The 18,117-nt window shown below is 39.4% G+C and overlaps 1 protein-coding gene across 1 annotated transcript in view; it reads right to left on the reverse strand.

The window, feature by feature from the left end:
• Positions 1 to 18,117, reverse strand: part of LOC124606789 (DNA-directed RNA polymerase III subunit RPC1) — a 230,844-nt gene that overhangs the window by 129,763 nt on the left and 82,964 nt on the right. The window contains exons 11-12 of the mRNA XM_047138858.1: positions 10,132 to 10,329; positions 5,686 to 5,821 (exon numbers count right to left, since the gene is read on the reverse strand). Coding sequence (XP_046994814.1) covers positions 5,686 to 5,821; positions 10,132 to 10,329 — 334 coding nt within the window. The remainder of the gene's footprint in view (positions 1 to 5,685; positions 5,822 to 10,131; positions 10,330 to 18,117) is intronic.

The following is an 18,117-nucleotide window of genomic DNA, read 5'->3' on the forward strand; positions in this document are numbered from 1 at the left end:
CCCATCCTCAACACAATTTCTAGTTTTGTAATGATGGGGATGATGATAGCTACTTAATTTGTCATCTGAATGTTCCATGCAAAGCAAGAAGGAAGGTTAGAGTTTAGCATCATTTCAAGAACATTCTCATTAGGGAATAATGGGGAAGAAAATTGAGTATGCCCTCTCAAAGGAGCCGCCCAGAATTTGCCTTAAGTGATTTAGGGAAATCAGAGAAAATGTAAATCTTGATGGTCTGAACGAGCCATGGATCATAACTGTGATCTCTTGCTATGACGTGAAGCAAGTCAGTTTTAATGTAATACACCTTCTCCATGAAAAATACAGCAACATTTTGACCATTTACATGATTGTCTTCTTCCTGTCCTATTTTTTATCCATTAATTTATGTTTAATAGCTAGCTATGTTCCTTCTCTCTCTCTCTCTCTCTCTCTCTCACACACACACACACACACACACACACACTGCATTGTGAAACACACAATTTCAGTTTGTATTTAAATTTTATTATATTATCTATTAAATTCTTTCCCACACTGGGTAAATGGTCTATCTTTTTATGTCTGGATACTTAACTGCTTTTTGTGTCCATTAACACAAAGCAAATGTTTAACTTCATAATGAAGTAAATGTACTGTGAGGCTGTTGGCAGTCAGTGTGCTCAGTTGTTTAAACAGGTTCCTAAGAGAGGTTCTGGAGTGTTCCCACACATCTTCATTCTGCACTTCTGCACAAGATACACTTACTTTCTCAATCACAAGTTACCAGAGAATATGATGCAATAACAAATTAGTGAGTGAAAATATGAAAAATAAGTAAACTTCTCAACATTTTTATTTCCAAAAACCAATACTGTCTCTAACACAAAAGTTACAGAGCTTAGACATTTGAGAAGATGTGAACTTCCAGTTCAGGTTCTTATCAAGACAAACATCGAAGAATTTGGAATATTCTGTTTTATTCACTGATTTACTCTCCTGTATTATTTCTAATGGTGCAGTCAGGTCTAGTGAGTACCAAAATGTGTGTACTATTTTATCTCAATTCAAGGACAGTCCATTTCCAGAAAACCAGTTATTAATTTGCAAGAAAATTATAACTGCACATTGAAGTGTCCTAAGTTTCTCCATTAAGTTGAATTATAAAACTTGCATTGTCACCAAAACCATGTGAGAAAATCAGATATCAGATCGAAATGCTCCATTCAATCACACAATGACCATACTGGCATTGAAGCAGAAGATAAGAGAGAGAGAGAGAGAGAGAGAGAGAGAGAGAGAGAGAGAGAGAGAGAGCCAAAACACAAAATTCGATTTTCCGAAATTGTTTCGTTGCAGAAGATCAGAATAACGGCCCTCCACTCAATATCACATGAGCACTGAAATGGCAGATGTTGAGATAAATGATCACAGAACTAAAAGCAACTACAATCACTTAGTAGTGAAAATGTCTGAACCAAATGAGAGAATTGGAACATTCTACAGAGATTAAACAAAAGAACTTGTTCCCCCTTCTAGCAACAGTAGTTTATCGTAGGTCCCTGGAGCAATCAAAAGTAGCTAGTGACCAGAAAAAAGTGCAGTACATTCCTGTTTTCAAGAAGGGTTGTAGAGCAGATGCACACAATTATAAGTCTACATGACTGATGTCAATCTGTTGCAGACTTATGGAGCATGTTTTATGCCACATATTACGCCATTTTTGGAGAACAAAAATCAGTACAGATTCTACCCACAGAGATCTTTTGAAACACAGCTCATTCTGTTACTTTGTGAGACTCACAGTACTGTAGAGATCAGTGCTCAGGTTGATGTGATGTTCCTTGGCTTCAGGAAGGCATTTGACACAGTCCCACACTGCCAGTTAGTGAAGAAATTACAAGCTTATAAAATATCGGAACAGCTTTTCAATTGGATTCAAGGCTTCCTTGCAGTAGAACTCAACATGCCACTCTTGACAGTAATTTCAGGAGTACCCCAAGGAAGTGTGATAGGACAATTGCTGTTTACTATATAGTCTACTAGATAACATCAGAATCCTTATAAGCCTGTTTGCAGACACTGCAATTGTCTACACGAAGGCAGTGGTGCCACAAGACAGTAGCAGTTAGCAGGAAGAGCTGCAAAGGATTGATGAATGATGCAGGGACTGACAACTGAACCTGAATGTGCATACATAGGAGAAAATATCCACTACTGTACAATTAAGCTGTTGATAACAAACTGCTGGAAACTGTATATTTAGTATCTAGGAGTAACCATATGGAGTGGAATGACCACATAAAAAAATTACATGAAAAGCAGATGCCAGACAGAGTTTCATAAGATGACCCCTAAGGAAATGTAGTTCATCCATGAAAGAAGTAGCCTACAAAACACTCTGTTGACCAATTCTTGAGAAATGCTCATCAGTCTGGGATCCTTACCACATCGGATTAATAGAAGATATGGGCAAGGTCTAACAAAGACAGCATGTTTTGTCATGGGATTGATATGTCAGCACGAGATCATTATGGAGTTGTTCAAAAAAGCTCCAGGAGCAGACATTACATGAGAGGCACTGTGCATCACAAAGAGGTTTACTGCTTAAATTCTGAGAGAGTATATTCCAGGAAGAATCAGACAACATATTACTTCCTCCCACATATATTTTGTAAAATGAGTACAACAAGAAAATTAGAGAATCTAGACCTAAAACAGAAGTTTACTGATAATTATTCTTACCATGCAGCATTCACGAATGGAATGGGGAACGGAAATCAGTTAGTGGTGCTAGAAGTACCCTCTATTACAAACTGTCAGGTGACTTGCAGAGTAATGATGTAGTTGTAGATGCTTCTTGGATACGTGATGGGAGATTTTTTAAATGTAACACAAAAAAGATCGATCCACTACTGATTGCTTTTGTTCAGTTTTATTCATTATTCCCCAAGGTGAAGGTATTATTTCAATGCTTAACACACTATGAGTTTCCTGATGCAACACTCCACATCCTTTTAGTTAGATTTCTGATATGAACACATTAGAAAATCTTAATCTCAATACTATGAGCTGCTGATTCAAATGCTTTTTACATGTCATAGAACATACCAGTTCGCAGTATTTTGTCATTTAAATCTTGTGAATCAGTCATCAAATCAAAAATAGCGTGTGCTATGGTGAGAGACTTTTGCAATCCAAACTGAAACTGACAAAGTATCTTAGTTTGAGAAAGGTATGTTAATGTTCTTGTGTACATAATCTTTTCCACTTCCTTGGAGGAGCTGATAATAGTGAAACTGGTTGGTAATTAATAATATCTATGCCACTACCTTTCTTGTAAGGGGGTCTGACATTACCGTATTTCAGTCTGTCTGGAAAAATCCCCTTCAATTGTGATTTATTGCATATGTGACTAAAAACATTACATATCTGTGAAGCACAACACAATTTTAGTACTTCACTTGAAATATTATGTTTTGTGGAGTTTTTGGTGCTGATAAAGTTAATTACACTAGGCCTATTAGTTTCTTTGGCAGCACCTGAAGTAAATATGATTTGTGTGTACATATTTTGGTACTGCTTCTTAGATATACTCTATTGCTTTATCCCATGGACTGTCCAACACAATCTTCTGATCTACTTACAGGAAGTTATTATTCAATACATGTACTACCTGACTGTTGCTATTTATTATTTGCTTTATTTTCAATAACAAACTCTTCACTCTCCTTAACTGATATCAGAGTTTCTCTTTTTACTGTTACCAACATAGATTTAATTTCTTATCCGAATTATTAACTTTGGACATTATAAGCTAAATGGTGCACAACTGGCCATGTATTCCCGTACTGCAGACATAAATGATGGCAGTGAAGTGCCATGCAGTTGCATGTAATCAATATAGTAAGATTTTCAACATTTCTGATGACAAAATGTTGCCTTTTCATCTACAATTTCATGAGAGTGTGCAACCAACACTCCAACCTTCCAAGATGATGACATTCATGTTCACAGCCTGTGTACATTTCTGGTTTAATGAACATTCACAAACCTTACTGCACCTTGGCTGGAGCACTAAACCATCTGATTTTAATCCTATAGAAAATGTTTGATATTATCTGAATGGTGGGGGAAGGGGCAGAGGTGAAAGATAGCAATCAAATTCCCACAATCACCTATGGGTTCTAATCATCGATGAGGCTCCAGATGGACATGGCATATCTGTAGAACCTTGTGTACACTCTTCTTCACTGGTTTCAAGGTGTTTTTGAGGCTAGGTGGTGGTGGTGAGTGTTTAACGTCCCGTCGACAACGAGGTCATTAGAGACGGAGCGCAAGCTCGGGTTAGGGAAGGATTGGGAAGGAAATCGGTCGTGCCCTTTCAAAGGAACCATCCCGGCATTTGCCTGAAACGATTTAGGAAAATCACAGAAAACCTAAATCAGGATGGCTGGAGACGGGATTGAACCGTCGTCCTCCCGAATGCGTTGAGGCTAGAGATAGTGTTATACGGTATAAGCATGATTTCTCCTGAGGGTGACTAATTTTTCGTAATGCAGGCTTACAAAGATTTATTTTTGCATTTTTAATTACTTCCTCAAGATAGCACAATAATTTCTGCAATATGCAGTCAGGGCTACTTCTCTGTTTATCCTAATGAGTTCATAAGACTTTTTCCCCTTGCACGTTGTATTTGGGATCCTTTTTTAAGCCAATGTTATTTCAACATCTCATTAGTTCCATATTTTATTGTGTTTCAGGCAAAGCAGCTTTAGACTGAAAGAAATATATCTACGAACATACCAAATTTAGAATTGACATCTGTCACATTACACACATCCCTCCAGTCAGAATCCTGTAATGCTGCCTTGAAGTTTTAAGCTGTCTGTTCATTAATTGCACTAACTGTTTTGCATGTTACCACTTCACTGTAATCAGGTAAGTTATTAAGAATGGACAGTTTTGCGTCATGGTCAGGGGGCCTATTCACTATCAGATAAGCATTTCTGTCACTGATTAAGTTTACACATAGAAAAATATTGTCTATTATAGTTGGAGTCACAAACGATGGTGGTCGAGGTTAGGCTTATTCTGTGCACCTACGTCACACATTTTCCAACACCCAATGAGCATTCAGGAGCAGTCTCAGCACTCTGCTGCTAATGTCATAGCAAATGCGAGCATTAAACTTGATTGTAGCAAGCCATTTAGAGAATTTTTATTCAATTTGTTGAGAGTTGTCAACGGCTGATGTTAGTAGTAAGCGACAAATTCTACACAACCAAGTCAGAGACAAAATTTGCAGGATTGAAGCTTTCTTCAAGCGCAAAGAGTGTACTGGAACTGTCACTTGGAACTGGTAACAATGTAATTCCCACCTGTTTCTCGACCTGCATGAACCACCATTATTCATGGATCGAACTACAGTGTACTGCTATCTTGTGTAATTCTGATGGCACAGTTCACAACAGAAGTCAGGCTGCAAGAGTCAAGTAACATTTTGAAACTGTTTTTAATATACATGACTTATCTCCTTCAGTGATTGTGTTGATTATTATTACTATTATTATTATTATTATTATTATTATTATTATTATGTGGACTATGGAACTCACCAGACCTGTTTATTTACAATACATCCAACTGGATAATTGGAAGCCACTTTCAATAAACACAAACACAAAACATTGGAAGATTACTTACATGAATCATTAATGCACAGCTCTTCATTGCTAGTGTATGCCCTTCCCTTGGTTCGTAAATTTGCTTTCACAGCACATTTTTTGTTTGGTCGTAAAATCAGTCCAAAGATCTGTTTTCCAGTCCATAAGGCCATTGGCTGTACATTATCAATAGAGATGAAAGAATTAAATGTCATTTGCAGTTTATGTTACTGACAAAATCTTAAATTAACACTCATGGTACAAGTTTAACACTACCAAAAATAAGATACTGCTGAATTTTGAATAATCAAAAAAAGTTTCATTTCTCTGCATCCCAAACAAAACACACAAAACTTAAGAATTTATAACAGTAAGACACACAGAGAAAAGAGAAGGATGACTCTGGACTATGAAATGGAAAGTTTGCCAGAGGAAACAAGTTTCATTTGTACTGTCACCATTTCTTGTATACAGTACTTAACTTCAGGAAATGTAATCACAGTATTGTTGATAAGACCTTTTAAAAGTTGAAAACACTATTCCTAGCTTTTGAAACTGTTAGTTCCTTCTTCAGCGAAAAAATTATGATAAATTTGGGGTAAGTTGGAAAGGAACTACTATAGATCTTAACAACAGATAGATCGGCTGCAGTGTAGTGAATTACTCACGAAATCAATGTTGAACAACAAACGTCAGTGAGAAGCCACATCACCCAGATTCTCCACCTCTTATGAAGTACAGAAACTGCTGCCTCAAATGTGCAACTCTGCTCACTATGTCATGGTATGCAAAGAGTGGCATCACAGCAGCAACACAGTCATTGGAACACTTGAAGTACAAAACCAGGTTGCTTGGAGTGACAATAGCAGAATTTCAGTATATTAGAAATACACAAGACAACACATTCCACTTACCCACTGGGCACTGTTCAATTAGGTGGTGAAAGTATTCTCATGCATGCAACATTTACACAGACTGAGGGGGGGCCTCTGATAGGGCTTGCTTCATCTCTCATCAGCAAACAATACTGAACCTACTATTCAACTGCGTGCATCTGCTTGTCCACCTACAGCACAGTGCAGCTAACCCATACATTCAGCAAGACAGTAGATCACATAACAATACTCAGAATGTGTCAGAATAGTTCAAGGAGCACTGCACAGAAATTAAAGTTCTTGGGTGGCTACTGCAGGTCAAATTACCTCAGTCCCATCAAGCACCTTTAGGCCAACCAGATATGCATATTTCTGACATAGTTCCAACCAGTTAATATTTTTTATTGGGGGTGGCTGAGAGGTCCTGCAGCTTTTGTGTCTTGTAGAGTCCACACCATAATGTGTCACAACCATCATTTGAATGGAAGAGGTTGATATATATTACTAGGTATGTTTAATTCAATTGCATATTTCACTCATCACTGGGAGTCACAGACACACAAAGACATACTGCCTTAAGTTATGATTGCGTGGTCTGAAGTGCCTCGCCACGGTTCACGTGCGGCTCTCCCCATCAGAGGTTCGAGTCCTCCCTCGAGCATGGGTGTGTGTGTTGTCATTAGCGTAAGTTAGTTTAAGTTAGATTACATAGTGCATAAGCCTAGGGACTGATGACCTCAGTGGTTTGGTCCCATAGGAATCTACCACAAATTTCCAAAAATTTCCTTATGTTATGCAATATGCCATAAGAAAAAGAAAATGCACATCTTTGAAAAGCTTCGTCATTAGACGTGAGGTGGAAATACAATGTGTTGTACTGATCCAGTTCAGTTGAGTTAATCTGATGGTTCTAAAGTTGCAGTCATTATTGTACCAAGTGTTGTGGTCTATGCAGTTATTTGTACTGAACCATAATTCCAGTCTAAATGGAAATCAAGAACTGTTTATGGAATTTTGATATAAAATGCTAGCAGAGATTAATGATTACATTACAATTATTACCTACAGGAAGATAAACATATGGAAAAATGAAACAACGTATTATTTACATGTGAAGAAATGAGAGATTTTCAAAGTGACAAAAAGACATCTGTGTCTAATTCCCTCAGTATTTCCCTACATCCTATTGAGAATATGTTCATTACCAAAATGATAACATCGATGCACACCTTTGGGGAAGGATAAGTTTTGCCTCTTAGGATATATCAGTTGGGTTGCTGTTCTTAAGATAAAGGCACTGACTCAATATATAGTAAATGTAAGTGATTATGAAACATCCATTTGCATTATAAGTAATGCCATTAACACGCTGCTTTCTCGAATATGGCCAAACACAAGGTGTGACTTCAGATAACTCAAACTTTTTAAATCAGGTCTCTCTTCATATACATAAACTCAGAAGACATTTGCATCATTATGACTTGCTCAATGAAAACAGTATAACTTTTTGCCCTTCAGTGGAGAATACATTGTTATGAAACTTCCAGATATGTTAAAACTGCTTGCAAGACTTGCATTTAAACCTAGACACTTGCACTCATAGGCAATTATTTTACTGGTTATTACTGAAACTTGGCAGGTTGGAACAGACACACAGATACACATAAGGTATCTACAAAAATACCATATGAGATGCAAAAGGCCAGTAATCTTTGTGAATGCTAAAAACACAATAAAGTCCTTTCGAAGATTTTCTCAGTGCAACTGATTAAAATGGTATGTTTTTGGGCTTTTAACTGAGATAAAAATCTTATTTTTGCACAAAAAATTTTCAATGCATATTCACTAGAAAGTAATTAAACAACTTTTTCAAGACCATACATTATGACAAACTCAGTACTAGAAGTATTTTACTTACAAAATATACTGTACATCATTTATCAAAATCAACATTAAATGCATGTACATTCAATTGTTACTCAATATTTTGACAGTTGGTGTTAATTACAATCATTTTAGCCCAGTTTTAGGAGAACAAAACAGAAATCTGATTCAGAGAGGGAAGAATGCATGTGGACTTTCGTAGTCATTCAGCATAAAGTTATAGTTGAAGGTATGGTTCCACTGTAGCAGCTGTGGCATCACAAGCTGTGCAGCAGTAGCTATTTGCCTGTCAGGTAATATTCTCTTAATGTAACTAAATGCAACTTTTCCAAAAGCACTTTTGTAGTCACGCAACAGCAGAGACAACAAATCAGTGTGTGACTTGGCTGTCTGGCAGAGCAGAGAATGGAATATTCATAGCCTAAGCTCACACTGAAAATCACATTTTTCCAGTAGGGCTACTGGCATATCAAACTATCGTCACTGATATCCATTTCTATTTTGATTTTCACATGTTGTTTCTGTATTAAGTGTTTCAGGTCACAGGAACACTTAATTACTGTCATTTTCCTATTTATCTGATTGCAGTGTAACACCCTAAAAAGTTTGTGCTTCTATTATAAAAGCAATTTTTGTATGTAGAGTACTAGAATGCAAGTGGGAACCAACCCTCATAGAAAAGGATGGGTTGTTTTGGGGGAGGAGACCAGACAGCGAGGTCATCGGTCTCATCAGATTAGCAAAGGAAGTCAGCCGTGCCCTTTTGAAGGAACCATCCTGGAATTTGTCTGGAGCGATTTAAGGAAATCACAGAAAACCTAAATCAGGATAGCCGGACACGGGATTGAACTGTTGTCCTCTCCACTGCAGCACCTTGCTCGGTCATAGAAAAGGAAGTGAGATATTTTGAGTTTTATTGTGATTCAAAGCTATTCCAAAATTTTTCATTGCACTGTGAAGGAGTAAAGATTTATACATCAAATAATGGAAAATCCAAGATGGAATGTAACAATATTATGAAAAGAGAAAGTTGCTACTCACCATATGGTGGAGATGCTGAGTCGCAGTTAAGCACAACAAAAAGCCTGTCACAAATAGGCTTTCAGCCAGCAAAGTCTTCATCCATCAAACACACACACACACACACACACACACACACACACACACACACACAAAACTGCAGTCTCTGGCAACTGAAGCCACAGTGTGTGGCTTCAGTTGCCAGAGACTGCAGTCGTGTGTGTGTCTTTCTGTTGGGCCTCGATGCAACTCATAATTTCTGTTATATGATGGGTAGAACTTTCTTTTTCATAATATCGTTACAAATTATTTATATATAGTGGAATAAGAAATTATTGCGGTAGTATCTACATATGTCAATAACTTACTTTTAACAATTTGTAGGTTAGCATCCTCCTGCATTTTAGCACACAATTTTTTGCATGAAATGCACTTTCAGAAATGTAATCTTTACAGATGACCTCAGCTTACATGCACCAGTGAAGCAGAATTTTTTAAATGGTTGAAACAATTAACTCAAAAATAAAGTACAAATAAATATAAATACTGATAATGAAATCTGATCATAAATAACACTCAGTGTTGCAGGTTTGCACAAAGAAAGTAACTTTAGCATTTATTACTCATTGTAAACTCTTCAACAAATAAGAATTTCTCTCTGTCTCTTCCAGTCATTTGAATACATTACTGTTCTCAGTGATACATACTTTCAATATTGCTGGTGGTGGTAAATCAATATGCATGTTTGTATCACTTCCAGCCAAGAGAGTTGCTGCTAACTGACAAGCCTGGCCTCTGTCTAGAAAATTATCTTTCTGTGTAAGTAGATAGGCTCCAGTGATGAAATCTTGTGTGGCAGCTATGAGTAGTTCTCCATTGCGAGGTGTCACGAGATTTGATTTGTTCTGAAAGAAATATTTCAAACAAATGAAATTTTAAAATTTACTACATAGAACTGAAATTGTTTTCGCTGACAAATGTACTGTAGATTGTGAAAATGCATTTCAATTCAAAGCTTTATCTGTAAGAATCCCATGTTAGATTTTATCTTTTCCATGGCAGATTAATACGAATTAGGGTGGCACGTAATTCTACATTTACTAGTCAGTATGCCTAATCAAAAGCCAAAACAACAACATTTGAGTTTAAGTATGATCATACTGTGACTTCTTTTAGACTGCATTAACTCACATTTACTGTTATGTAGAAGCCAAGTGACAACATGCAGTCATAGTTCACTGCATACTATATTTAAAAAGTACAAATGTGTATGGAAACAAACCATCTGCTGAACTAAATTGTATTTTCAGCACACAGGACACAAATTGGCTTGTTTACATAATGATCTAGTGTTTTTTTAAATATCGTGAAACTTTTGGTTCACAATGCTACTTTGCTTCTGCCTAATATTGATTGTGGTCTAACATAAATCACAGCACAATACATAAAATTGAAAAGCTATTGGCCTAGTTGTCTTCTCAGCTTCTGATTGCAATTTCTAGATATGTTACTACTATCGGCAGATTGTAATAGTATCACTAATGGATCTTCAGCTGGCCAATTTTAAAATAAATGTGTCAGATAATTATTTAGTAAAATAGAGCCTGCTTCACTGGTCAGAGTTAGGTGACAAAAACAGTTTATACAATAAGTTTATAACTGAAAGCTACGATGAAGCCAAGTATAGAGTAAGTCTACATCTGGCAAATCAGCATAAGTATATAATCTTTGAAGATGAGGAACAGTATACAAACACATAAAAGCAGGATGATCAACAACCCAAATGAAGAAAAGGCACTACATCTAGTAAAAAGATCACCAAATGTAATATGTAACAATATTATGAGAAGGAAAGTTGCTATTCACCATACAGTGGAGATGCTGAGTCACAGACAGGCACAACAAAATGACTCTCACAATTCAAGCTTTCGGCCATTAAGGCCTTTGTCAACAATAGCCGCGTGTGCACGCACACGCCGCCCCCCCCCCCCCCCCCCGCCCCCCCACACACACACACACACGACTGCAGTCTCAGGCAACTGAAATCACACTAAGAGCAGCAGCACCAGTGCATGATGGGAGTGGTGCCTGGGTATGGGTAATGAGGTGGTCGGGGGGGGGGGGGGGGGGGGGGGGATAGTACAGTAGCAGTGGCGGACAGGGAAGCTCTGTAGGATACACATAGGGCAGAGGAAAGATGGGAAGGGAAGGGGTGGGGGAGGTCAGTAGCAGAAAAGAAGAAAAATAAAAAAATCTGTGTTTTGGTTGAATGACGGCTGTGTAGGGCTGGGATGGGAACAGGGAAGGGGCTGGATGGGTGAGGACAGTGACTAACAAAGACTGAATCCAAAAGGGTTATGGGAACATAGGATGTATAGCAGGAAAATTTCCCACACGCAATTAAGAAAAGTTGGTTTTGATGGGAAAGACCCATATGGCACAGGCTTTGAAGCAGTCATTAAAATTACGGATACCATGTTTGGCAGTGTGTTCAGCAACAGGGTGGTCCACCCATTTCTTGGCCACAGTTTGTCGATGGCCATTCATGTGGACAGACAGCTTGTTGGTTGTCATGTCTATATAGAATGCATCACAGTGATTGCAGCTTCACTTGTAGACCACATGACTGGTTTCACAGGTAGTCCTGTCTTTGATGGAATAAGTGATGTTAGTGACTGGACTGGAGTAGGTGGTGGTGGGAGGATGTATGGGACAGGTCTTGCATCAAGGTCTATTGCAAGGGTATGAGCCATGAGGTAAGGGATTGGGAGCAGGGGTTGTATACGGATGGACGAGTATATTGCGAAGGTTCAGGGGACGGCAGAATACCACGGCGGGATGGGTGGGAAGAACAGTGTGCAGCCCATTTCTCATTTGAGGGCACGACAAGAGGTAACTGAAAACCTGGCGGAGAATGTAAGTGAGTTGCTCCAGTCCTGGGTAGTACAAAGTTATGAGGCGAATGCTCCTCTGTGGCCGGACGTTGAGAGTTTGGGAGGTGGTGGGAGACTGGAAAGATAAGGCATATGAGTTTGTTTTTATACAAGGTTGGGAGGATAATTATGGTAAGTGAAGGCTTCAGTCAGCCCCTCAGTATATTTAGAGGGGGACTGCTCATCACTGCTGATGCAATAACCATGGGTGGCTAGGCTGTACGGTATGGACTTCTTGGTATGAAACGGGTGGCACTTATTGAAGTGGAGGTATTGTTGGTGGGTAGTAGGTCTGATGTAGCAGAGGTACTGATGTAGCCATCTTTGAGGTGGAGGTCAACATCCAGTAAGGTGGCTTGTTGGGTTGAGTAGGACCAGATGAAGCAAATAGGGGAGAAGTTAATAAATGAAAAGCACCAGTTTGCTTTTGTTCTACAATATTACTTTTATTGTTAACTGGTTTTCGGCTTACATGGCCAAGGGATAAGTTGTTGAGGTTCTGGAGGAATGTGGATAGGGTGTCCTCATCTTTGATCCAGATAACAAAGATGTCATCAATGAATCTGAACCAGTTGAGGGATTTATGATTCTGGGTTTTTAGGAAGGACTCCCCTAGATGGCCCATGAATAGGGTGGCATAGGATGGTGCTATGTGGGTGCCCGTAGCCATACCCCAGATTTGTTCGTAGGTAATGCCTTCTAAGGAGAAGTAATTGTGAGCGAGGATACAAGATACAGTTGGTCATGGCGACTAGGAAGGAGGTTGTTACTTTGGAATCCAAAGGGCATTGGGAAAGATAGTGTTCAATAGCGGTAAGGCCATGGGCATTAGAAATGTTAGTGTATAGGGGGGTGGCATCAATAGTGGCGAGCAGGGCACCATGTAGTATGGGGACAGAAACTGTTGAGAGTCATTGGAGGAAATAGTTGGTATCTTTTGTATAGGAGGTTAGGTTCCGGGTAACAGATAGAAGGTGTTGTTCTATGAGAGCAGAGATTCTCTCAGTGGGCGCACAGTAACTGGCCAAAATGAGGCATTCTGGCTGGTTGGTTTTATGGACTTTATGAAGCATGTAGAAGGCAGGAGAGCAGGGAGTGGTAGGATTAAGTAGAGAGATGGACTCTGGAGAGAGGTTCTGGAATGGACTTAAGGATTTGAGTAGTGACTGGGGATCCTGCTGGGTTACTGGAATGGAGTCACTGTGGCCAGATTTGTAGTTGGAAGTATCTGACAGCTGGCGGAGTCCTTCCTTGTGGGTCAAAACAAAAGGTGGAGCCTTTGTCTGCAGGTACTATTATACGGTTGGGATCAGTTTTTAGATGGTGGAATGCGGTTCTTTCTGTGGATGTAAGGGTAGTTTGCATGTTGAGGGATTTGGGGAATGACGGTGAGGCAAGGTTTGATGTTAAGAAATTCTGGAAAGTTAACAGGGGGTGGTTTAGTGGCAACTGGGTGGATCACAGTTGGATGGAGGAGTGAACTGAGTTAGGAAAGGTTCAATATTGGTCTTTGGTTGAGTCTGATTGGTAAGGTTGGTGGCAAAGAAGTGTTTCCACTGTAGGGACCAGGAGAAGGACAGAAGGTCTTTAACAAGTCCTGCATGATTGAATTTGGGAGTGGGGCAAAAAGTGAGGCCTTTGGAAAGGACTAATATTTCCATGGGGCTAAGGCTTCTGGAGGAAAGATTCATGACTGTGTTGCGGGTTCTGTGTGGCAGAGGGGGGCGGGGATTTGGAGGATTGGGTAAGTGTAGTGCGTCTGCAAGACAGGTTTTGTCAGCTATGAGGGAGCGTGGGGGAGATTTGAAGGTTGTTGTAGGGGTCATGGACAGTGGTACTCCAAGGCAGGAGTAGGAAGTGAGCAGGGTGGAGAGCTTTTTGAGGTATCATTGTGCATGGCGCTCAAGTTTCTGTAGAGGAAGAGTTTCAGTGTGTGTTATGGGTTCCAGGGATTTGGGATTGCATAGCAGGAGAATTTTGCAAATGGAGAGAAGGTACTGCAAGGAGGGTTGGGCTTGGTTGATACCGTTTTGCAGGACTACATTGATGAGGGCTAAGGACTGGCAGAATCTGAACAGGTGGAGGTCATTGTGGAAGGGGAGGTGGCAGCCAGAGATGGGCAATTCATTAGGGGGGATTCCGTAAGCCAAGCAACAAGGCAGGAACAGTATGTGGGACTGGAATCTGGCTAGGGATGTGGAAACTTTTCTGTACTGATGCAGATGGAAAGGGCAAGGATCCATGGTGGTGGTAACAATGTGGAAAATTACACAAATAATGTTGAATTACATTCGAAAAATTTTGCAAAAATACAATCAAATATGTGTGAAAATTCACAAAAAGGAGCAAGATAAAATCTAAGTGAGTCGATGATAGGAAAGACAAAAACTCACTAAAATTGGCACAAAATCATAAGGATCAAAGAAAAGAATAACTAATAAAAAACATATTATTGTGGGTAGTGGGTCTGATGGTGGATAAGTGTGAAGAAGGGGGACGGCAGATGTGACTGGATGGTGGAATTAGTGGGTGCGAACTGGGATAGAACAGAGAAAGTGTGGGAGTGGGGAGGGGTTTGTAGGATGAGATACAAGATCATGTGGCACCAGAAAGGTGCAGGAGTTAACATACAAAAATACGGGAAGTGACGCTGGGAGAGTGATCAATTTGAAAGTATATGATTAATTATATTGGCAGGAGTAATGTGGGGCATAAGATGCTGCACCAACAGCGTAGTCTTGTAGCTGTCTAACCTGCAGCACTTCACTGTCCACCACCCGCACCACATTATTACTCCCCCTCACCCCCCACCCCCCTGCCCAAGCCTCCTCCTTACTCCCACCCAGTCGCCATTCTCATCATGCATTGGTGCTGCAACTCGCAGTGTGGTTTCAGATGCCTGAGACTGCAGTCGTGTGTGAGTTGTGTTTGCACGTGCACGCGTGCTTTTGTGTGTGGGTGTGTGTGTGTGTGTGTGTGTGTGTGTGTGTGTGTGTGTGTGTGTGTGTGTATTGCTGGAGGCCTTAATGGCCAAAAGCTTTAATTGTGAGAGTCTTTTTGTTGTGCCTATCTGCAACTCAGCATCGCTATATGGTGAGCAGCAACTTACCTACTCAAAATATTGTTACATTCCATCCTGGATTTTCCAAATGTCATATGTATTTAGTTTAGAATTGCTGTAATGTATAAAGGGAAGAAAACTGGTAATTTTTAGCAAATTCAATATGTAACAATGTAAGGATCTCGTAGAGCTGAAGAGCATTAATCAACAAAGGGAACACAGTGAAGAAAGTACCATGTACATAACAGAACTGATAGAATAAATGCCATGAGATACTTGCAAATCTAGGAAAGGCAACAATAATGAATGAGTACACATGTATAGAAAACACACAAGGGCTGCAGCAGGAGGTAGCGAATATGTCTAAGAAAATTACAGAAGGTAAAAGAGTAAGCAATGCCACGAAGGGCCAAGTTTCCAGGAAATGTTTGATACTGTAAAAACCCTTGCCTTAATGCTATAATTACTTTCACATTCACAAAATTCTTCCTAATTCTTGTGTTGATGAACTATATGACTTTAAAAATGCAGTATACAAATTTAAGTCAGTTTGTGATAGAAAAATTTGAAAGCTACAAAGTGGAACATGGCTGGTGCACAGTCTTTTTTTTCGATTTGCTATTTCTGCTGAACAACTTATGGAGTAAGCATGATATATGGAACAGAGCGTGCAGCTGACAACAGTTACAGTCAAATGATACAATGCAGTGTGCAACATGTGCAGATTGAGACTTTTAAGCAACAAGGGCTGTTCAGCACAACCAGACACAGTTGATCCAATGAAGCAATGACAGGTTGGCTGAAGAGCAATGCATAGGAATATGGCACTAGTGAGCTCATCTGACAGCAGGCAGCAGGAGTTGTGTGTAAAATGCAATGAAATGAAAGAGTGGTTTGGGAGGGGCACATAGAATAGAGGAAGAGAGAGACTGCAGAACGAAGGCTGTGAGTATCAGATGAGTAAAGCTGTTATCACAGTGTAGGAGGGGTGTTGGAGGTAGATGTGCAGCAAAGGCTAGCAGGCATGGAGACTAGATGGATTATAGGATCAAAGGACCTGTTACAAACACAGCAGCTTTCTTACCATGGTATCATCTCTGAATATCACTGTACCTTTAATACAATGATCTTTAAATCTTCCATTCTGCTATTCCCAATCCCTCACCATTCTAATACTAGAGAAACAGATAACTTTGGCACAGGCATCTATGAATCCCCATCTGCTCCCTCTGTAAGATACTATTTCTATGCATTCACAACTATCTATAATTTATCTGCCAAATCAAAACCTTTGCCCTCCAACATTTGTAGCAGCACTCCTGACACCAGTATATTTCCAATTTACTGGCATTCTATTCTGTCTTGGACTACCACTGCCCAACAATACCTATCTACCCTTAGTGGACCCCATCAATCCCTCATAGATGGAAAAGTCAGCAAGCAAGGTATTGCCTTGCTGGTGTTTTCCATTTGCCACAACCCCCAAAACCCTGTAATAGTAGCAAACAAACAAACCCAAAATGCTGTTGTCAATGTCTCTATCAAATAACTCAATCCTACAGGAGTTTCAGACCTAGCCAAATGCTTCACACTCAGCCCTACACCAGCATTCAGTCGCACAGAACTCATCAAATATCTACTCTCCTCCTCCCAATCCCTTCAGAGGACACCATTTTTTGCCACTTACCCCTCAAATCAAAGCCAACCAAAATGAAATCTAAATCCTCTCCCAGGTTTGTCTCTTCAACTAATCAACTGACTCAAATGACCAATTGGCCAACTGACACATTTCCCCTCTCCCCACTCCCATATAACGACCTCCTGGTTACCTCCAATGATTCCTTATCACTAACTTGGACTCCCCCTCATTCTTCCATCCCTTCCCAATAACACATTCTTCTTTCAAGATGAAATGCAGTGAGTGCATGACAAAATGTATCCAACTTTCTGACACTTCCACCTAAAAGCTTTGACACAGTGATACTATTCAAGAAGCCTTGCTGAACCTCCAAATCCTACTCAAATCCTTAGGCCCATCGCAGAATCTCTAACCTGAATCAATCTCCCTCCTTCCCCAACTAACCCTCTACAAACTCAGTTTCTACATGTTTGCCATAATCCACATATCTAATCAACCTAATCATTCTGGAGCCACACTGTAGCTTGTAATGTTATGTGTGCCTCACTGCTTTTTTTTTTTTTTTTTTTAAATTAATTTGTGTCTGATTTTATTCTGAGAAGCTCAGTAATGTATGTAAGTACTGTAAATGTAAATGTGATTCAAAAAGTACTTGAAGTGAAGTGAAACACAGCTGGACAGCAAGAAACTCTTTAGCACGTAATCCCCGCAACAATAGTATTATAGTATTGAGTATGGACTGTTAATCTGTATCTCGTGGAAAGAGGACGTGTTGCTGGGCCGTCGCTCAGAATATATTGTTACATTTAATGAAAATTGATATTTCTGTGATAAAACTGAGTAAAGTATGTGTAAGAGTTGCCAAACATTTACGTATACAAATTTTCTGGAAGTGAAGAATAGAAATATCTTGTTTTTGGAAAAGTAGGTGAACTTCATTGTCGTCGCCGTCTATCAATCAACAGAATTGTAAGTGTACAAAGTTCACTAAAATACAGGAAAAGAAATGCATTCTCTATAGTTTTCATTCAATAAGTAACAAACTCTCATAATTTCTTAA

Source organism: Schistocerca americana, chromosome 1, assembly GCF_021461395.2.
Source record: "Schistocerca americana isolate TAMUIC-IGC-003095 chromosome 1, iqSchAmer2.1, whole genome shotgun sequence".
NCBI lineage: Eukaryota > Metazoa > Arthropoda > Insecta > Orthoptera > Acrididae > Schistocerca > Schistocerca americana.